We start from the raw sequence: 7,078 nt of genomic DNA on the forward strand, positions 1-7,078 counted from the left end.
GAAAAAGGGGGTATGACCATTCCCCTTCTTATATATATATATATATATATATATATATATAATGGAACTGTCAATATCCATTGCTTCTAGTGGATGTTAACAAGCCCAGTAGAAATTTGTGCCCCAAACTGATTTTAAAATACCAAGTTAAATTCTTACATTTTCACCACCCAGAGTATTTTAGTAAATCCATAAAAGTGCAGCATCAAAGGGAACTTGCATTACAAAAATATTTCTAATAAATATGTATTGCACTTCTCATAAAATTACTTGATTAATTTTGGTGGTGGAAATTCATTTAAGGAGCTGTTGAAGTATTTTGAGATTTGTTAGGAGTAAGGACTTTTGATAAATCTGTTAACGTCCAAAGGAAGTGAAAGTCTACTTCTCAGTTTGCATATATATATATATATATATATATATATATATATATATATATATATATATATATATTATATGTGTGTCTGTGCATGTGCATGCACATGGGACCAGTGCTTGGTTCTGCATTCTATGGTGCACTAACAAATTTTCTCCGCGTCTTTTTATCCTGTTAAGTCTTTTGAGGCATGATGTGTTGTATTAATTGAGACTGAAGTATTTGGTAATTTACAAGCAGAGGTCATATTTATTAGGTTTATGTTGGAAATGCAAAGAACCATTTAAAAAGTGATGACTTTATGAATTTATGAGAAAAACCTTTGTAGTCACTGACTATATACAATCACTGGTATTTCAGGGGTTTGGGGAAAATGTGTTTTTTCATTTTGTTAATGACTTCCTTTCGTTAACTAAAATTGAAGGAGGTCATTAAGCAAATAACTCGATGTTGACTGAAGGATATACATTAATCTTTATGTGTATTGAGAATATGTGTGTGTGTGTGCCTGCCAAGTGTCAACAAAGTCTTGCCGGAGATCTGCCATTATCTTGATACCTATAACAAGTGACTGAAATGCATTTTTCTGTACCTCTTTTCACTATGTTGGTCTTCGTGAATTTTTTTTTTTGACTTAAAGATAGACTTTTACTGTATCAGATGTCCGTTGAGCCAATATAATTGGATCAAAATGGTTAACATGGTGAGGCTTTCCTCAATGATGGTTACTGGATGCACAGGGTCGGTGACCTATTAACAGGTGAGCTTGGTGGTGTTAACCTCACTGGCAGATCCAATATTCCTTTTATATTGCCTGGGGAATTTGATGACTTTGTTCCTTTACATCTCTAGGAGATTAACAAGAAGCATTGACAGGAATCTCAGTATCCAATCATTTGTGAATCAAGCAGATTTGATAATGGCTTCATTGCTTGTTGATTCTTGATTAGAAGAATGGTGTGACCTGTCCGTGATAGGTTTTGCACTTCTAGGAATTCTCATCATTGTTCCATACTTTGAATTTCAAGGAGAGGCCTAGAAGAGGACAAGATGAGGAGGAAAAAGCTTTAACAAGGTTCCTGTGATTTGTAATTGCTATGTAGAAAGAAATAGTTTTTTAGGGCAAAATTGTCGGTTGTTCCTCTGAGCTGTATAATATCGATTTCTGATATCAATGTATGTTTTGGTTGTAGTTTCTGTTCTGCATATGTTTGTTCTTTGTGCTCTGTGATTTTATTTTTGTGAAGCATCTCTATCCATTCCTTGAATACTTGTATACTTGTTTAATGTTTGGTTGATTCTTTTTTGGTTTAGGGGTTTGTAATCTTCTTTTTCCTTTTTCTTTTCCTTTTTTCAGAAAAGATAAACTTTTACGTTAAGCACATACTGAAACTGTATTTCAAGTCATTTAGTGGTTTAAATCTTGGACAGATATGGCTGTTGGTAATCAAATTTAGTAAGAAGACAACAGTACTGTAATGGCCTGTCCAAGGATCAAAGGATAGGTTGATCTAGATAATATCAAATGGTAGATTGATCTAGACACAGGATCCTGTCTCCTATATCCAACTCAAGAGCGCACATGCTTTTCATTGTACCCTTCCACTCTGTGACCCAAGGGAAATAGCAAACCAGCTTATTTATAGCTGGCTGCTCTAAAGAGGATTGATCAATGGTGACCTACTGTTATTGTGTCAAGGAGAATGCATGAGAAACCAAGAGGAACTGAATATCTTTTGTGAAGAGTTCTTTTGTTTTGATGGTTTTTCATTTGCCAAGTTGATGGTTTTGAAAAGCTTTCTGTCTACCAACTCTTAGAAGAGCTCTTAATTGCAAGGATAAACCCTTTCATTTGGTCCCAATTGATATCTTAAAACTACCAACAAAAACCTTCACTCTAAATGCAATAGGCTTTAAAAAGGTTTAGTTGTATAGTTGAAATAACTATGATAAAAACGAATCAGTCATATCTGTAAAACAATAAATATTTATTCTTAATTATAGTTTTGACCTCATAAACATATTACTGTCATATTTGTTTATATCAATGTAGGATCCATTTGTGCCATATGGACATTTTTATAATTAAAGTTTGTCTTGACTGGCGTTCAAGCAAATAAAACCATGAAAAGTGACAATTGACGTGATAAAATCATGAAAGAGAGTGAAATGACATTTTAAATTTATTTCATCTCTCTCTCTATCTCTTACTTTTGTACTGTTTTTATATTTTATTTTATAAAAATGAACAAAAATACCTTTGGGACACGTTTGGCTGTATTTGACATTGATCAAACGCGTATCCTCTACGTGTGTCGCCTTGTTAACCGTGTCCAACGCTGGGTGGGGGCGTGTCACAAGGAACACACAGCTAAACATATATCCTCAATGTCACACAATTAACGTTGTCAAGTGCCGCTCATATGGGCCCCAAAGAGGTTTGGCGGCGTAGTGGGATGGTGGGCCTAGGCCGTTAAAGCATGCGGTCTAGGTTCAAATCCCATGGGTGTCTCCCTGTGCGATAGCCGAAGAGTGGTGATACTCTGGGAACAAGGGGGTAATAAGCCCACACATTTTTACTAGCCGAAGAGTGATGATACTCTGGGAACAAGGGTAATAAGCCCACGGTTTTTTACATTGCCGGTACAGTGATCATAAGTACGGCAAGCATAACCGAATCGGTTTCTCTCTGTGAATATTAAAATAAATGCCACTCATATAGGCTCCACACCTGATCAAGGGACGGCTCAATTTGTGGTGAAATCTACGTCCCAAGCACAAGGGAAAGCAAGAGGGAGTGCAACCCGTGGAGTTCTACACCTAGAGCACTGGAATATAGCACGATCAATGATGCACTTCTTGGCGATCCAAAAGATCGATGGTTTCATCCTGACATAAAAACTCGTGTGGAACGTGTCACAAGTCCACGGCCATCCAACGTTTCCTCTTTGAGGACAAGTTTGACTTGACAGAGTTCCCCATTAGTTGAGTGAGCTAGTAGAAATCTCTAACTTCTAAACGTTGAAAAGTGTACTTTGAAAAGGGTTTCAAGGGAAGCTTCCAAATTTAGTGGTGCCCTCTAAAATAGTCTGCTTAGGGGCATGATTGGGACATCATCTTCATGATAAATAAGAAAAGCATGATGATGGTGATGATAGAAAATTTGATACCAAACTTTCCACGGGAAGCATGCACCCCGTGGAAGCCGGTGGGCCACAATACGAGGAACTGACCAACCGACCTTCCTCGTTGTCACAGGAAACAGCACACCGTTGATGGTACACAATACTAATCCTGGACGCCCCCCTTACTTTCCTAAGCAAGACAAGACGAAACAAAAACGAAAGCAATCAACCAACATAACAGTTTTGGAATCTCTCTCTAAAAAAAATTGGACTTTTTCTATTTCTGTTCACACCCTCTTGATGACCAACTTTCCTTATGATGAATTTTCTGATGACCAACTTAATGAAATTCCCTTTTGTGCATCAATGACATCAATTCTGTAGATTTCATGGTCCTTATTGATCTGTCCTTTCCTTATGGTGGTTTTGCTAGATTCCTAATTTAATGGTCCTCCCTCTCATCAATCTATGATACCACAACATTGTTTTGCTCTGGTTTGGTTTGTTGGTTCTCTTGATTGTTGATGATTGGTGTTTTGTGTTGATGGAGAAGAATTGGGATGATGGGATTGTTGGTGTGTGAGAGGAAGCTAAGAATAAGAATCAGGAAGTGAATGTGGACTATGAAGGAAAGGCATCAGATGAATGGGATTGTTTGGTGTATGAGAGGAAGTTAGAATAAGGAAGAGGTGAATGGGGAGTCTGAAGGAAAGGCATGAGGTGAATCATCTTCTCCTCAAGGTGGGCATTGCCTTGGCTGTATCCGTTGCGGGTTATCTGTATACCCATTTCAGATTCAGGGTTCATCCCAAACCTCTTCCTCCACCTTCAGGTTTGTTTTCCTAGACATATTCTGTGTGATTTCGTTGATCTTAGGTTCTCTGTCTTGCTAAATTTTGGATTCAACTAATTCATGCTTCTAATTCAGGGAAGTCCCATAATGAAAGATCCTTTGAAGGACTCAAGGATGAACTTCGAGCCCTGAAGTCATCTGAGATTACGACTCGGGAACCTGTATGCTATGTCAACCATTTCTCTTGATTCTTTGATCTGTTTAATTTATACCAAAAGATGTTTTTATGTTCATTTACTTGAATGGAATTGATTCCTGTTGAACAACCCTTCACTCAAAATTATATATCCTTATAAAGAGCATCGATTATAAATTACGTTAATTCTTCATGAATCTAATTCATCTGGGGTGATTCTCACTAGGTTGAGGCCGTAGAGAAGGTCGATCCTGTAATTGAGTATTCTCCAAAGAGCTCGGGTGATGCAGATGGGTTCTTGTTGCCCGAATTTAATGAATTGGTGTTGCACGAGTTCAGTGTTTCAGGAATTTGTTTGCCCAAAGATGGGAACAATAAAGTGGACTCTGATGATAAGAAAATAGGGAAGGATGAGATGATGGAGTTGGAGATCAAGGGACTGAGGAATCAGATTTGTGTTCTTCAGGAGAGGGAAAGGAATTTGGAGATGCAACTGCTTGAGTATTATGGATTGAAAGAGCAGGACAATCTTGTCAGGGAACTTGAGAACGACCTCAAAGTTAACTCAATGGGGTTGAAGCTTTTCGAGCTAAAGATCGAGTCCTTGCAAGCAGATAATCGGAGGCTCCAAGAACAGGTTTTGAATTGCTCGCGAGCAGCGGGTGAGTTAGAATCTGCTAGGACGAAGATCAAGTTGCTAAAGAAAAGGATGAAGACTGAAGGTGAACTGGCCAAGGTGCAACTTGCTGCTCTTCAAGAACGCGTTTCGACATTGCAAGCCCTGGAAAGTGAATCTTGCAAGGGAGATGAAGAGGTTCAGAAGAAATTGCACAGGCTGCGGGATTTGGAGAATGAAGTCGCGGTACTAAGGGAGGCAAATGAGAGATTGAGACGGGAAAACTCAGAACTGGCAATGAAACTCGAGTGTACAGAAACAGTTTCTTCTACTTTGAAATCGAAAGTTCGCAAGGTTTTCACTATACCTGCAACTTTAGAATCTTTTGAAATTTGTATTTATGGAGGTTTTCTACTCAACATCATTTACATTTTTTTGGCAGGCTGAGATTGCAGACAAGACTTTGGAAGAAATTGGCGCATTGAGAGAATCAAATGAGAAGTTAACGAAGGAGTTGGAGAGGCTTCAGATGGATCGATGTGCTGATGTTGAGGAATTGGTTTATCTTAGATGGATAAATGCGTGCTTGCGGTATGAGTTGAGAAACTTTCAGACAGCACCGGGCAAAAGCATCGCCCGGGACCTTAGCAAGAGCATGAGCCCCAAATCAGAGGAGAAAGCAAAGCAGCTTATACTTGAGTATGCAGGCTCTGGTATTAATGGGAAGGGTCATCCTGACTTTGATTCTGAATGTTCATCATCTCAGGTGTCAACTCTTACAGATATAGGGGAATTCGATGATTCGACTGTAGAGGTTCAGTCTTCTAGGCATAGTAGTTCAAGTAAAAACAAGCTCTTTCACAAGCTAAAGAGATTGGTAATGGGCAAAGAATCTCATGGAAGTGTAACTTCAATGGATAGAAGTTCTGGTGCTTGCAGTGATACTGAGAGGAGGTCTATTTCAAAGAGTCCTGCTGATGAACTGATGGGTACATGCTCACGCGAAAGCTTCTCATCGTCGACAACTGTTGAGCACAACTATTCTGACAATTCATCAGATGTCAGCTCAAAATCTTTGCGAGCTGTCAGTTCAGTGATAGGAAGTATCACCGAGAAGAACCAAGTGAGTACTGAACTGGTTAGCTCTCAGAGCATCTCAAGGTCTTCATTAAATATTCGAAGAAGCAGACATGTAAGTCAAGGAGATCTCATCGGAGAATACAAGGTTCCTATGCAAGAGAATTTCATTTCCACAGACCCTGCAGGTGAAATCCTGGATGCTTCCAATGCTAAGGATTTCAGGGTAGATGGTGATATGGGTGTCCTGAGATTTTTACATCAAGAAAATGATAGGCTTGATCAGAAACAAGTTGCCCCGGAAGTGTTGGAACTGCAGAAGTTTGCAGAGGTTCTAAAATCCTCAAGTAGGAATCCGGGGTTCAATTCTTTGTAATGTGTACAGTTGCTGTTTAGTCTTCATTAGTTGTTCTGATCGGATTGTTCTAACATGGGTAACTCATTGGTCTGAGGCTATTACTTGAAAGGAGAGTGATAAATCTAGACTATGTACAGAAGGATGTAAATTATGGTTTCCCCACTAAAATTTTGATATTATAGAATGTCTGCTGTGTAGGAATACCAAACAGAAAAATGTTGGATTGCTACAAAATTTGCAACTGATCCGACTATGGGAGAAAACATGTTTCCATGGAAACTTTAGACACTGCAATGTTAGAGACTTCTGATACCCTCCAATGGACAACAGTGTCTGGATCAGTGATGTTTATTAGGTTTGAGCGCTGGAACATGGCTTTCTATTGCTGGTGCAATCAGGAAAACACTGACCTTGGATGTAATTTAATTTTTTCCTTTTTTAGTTACAAGTTTCTGCCAATTGTATTACTACACCTGCTCACAAGGGCTCCGTTCATCTGGTAGGGGTGACTTGTGAATGTCACCAAGTTGATGGGAT

General features: G+C 38.8%; 2 protein-coding genes across 3 annotated transcripts in view; both read left to right on the forward strand.

Moving 5' to 3' along the window:
• Nucleotides 1-1,568, forward strand: part of EMB3103 (Pentatricopeptide repeat (PPR) superfamily protein) — a 58,319-nt gene extending 56,751 nt beyond the window's left edge. Inside the window, exons 11-12 of one of the 2 annotated variants that reach the window (XR_016428087.1) lie at nt 1,037-1,136; nt 1,229-1,568. The gene's annotated coding sequence lies outside the window, so the exon portion shown is untranslated. Of the gene's footprint in view, nt 1-1,036 lie in introns of both variants that reach the window. The other variant, XM_089990187.1, reaches the window with a different exon arrangement.
• Nucleotides 1,569-3,874: 2,306 nt separating this feature from the next.
• LOC149815064 (protein CHUP1, chloroplastic-like) lies at nt 3,875-6,614 on the forward strand. Its single transcript, XM_089989132.1, has 4 exons — nt 3,875-4,333; nt 4,430-4,515; nt 4,717-5,460; nt 5,549-6,614. Exons 1-4 carry the CDS (start codon nt 4,195-4,197, stop codon nt 6,557-6,559), a joined length of 1,980 nt encoding a protein of 659 aa, XP_089845258.1. The 5' UTR covers nt 3,875-4,194; the 3' UTR covers nt 6,560-6,614.
• Nucleotides 6,615-7,078: the final 464 nt, after the last annotated feature.

Source organism: Nuphar pumila, chromosome 15, assembly GCF_984573655.1.
Source record: "Nuphar pumila chromosome 15, dmNupPumi1.hap1.1, whole genome shotgun sequence".
NCBI classification, from domain to species: Eukaryota; Viridiplantae; Streptophyta; class Magnoliopsida; order Nymphaeales; family Nymphaeaceae; genus Nuphar; species Nuphar pumila.

Excerpts from the sequence above, each read along its gene's own strand:
- LOC149815064 (XM_089989132.1), top strand. The coding sequence starts at position 4,195 with ATGGGGAGTCTGAAGGAAAGGCATGAGGTGAATCATCTTCTCCTCAAG. Across the intron at positions 4,334-4,429 it reads ACCTCTTCCTCCACCTTCAG|GGAAGTCCCATAATGAAAGA; the intron begins GTTTGTTTTCCT and ends CTTCTAATTCAG. Across the intron at positions 4,516-4,716 it reads AGATTACGACTCGGGAACCT|GTTGAGGCCGTAGAGAAGGT; the intron begins GTATGCTATGTC and ends GATTCTCACTAG.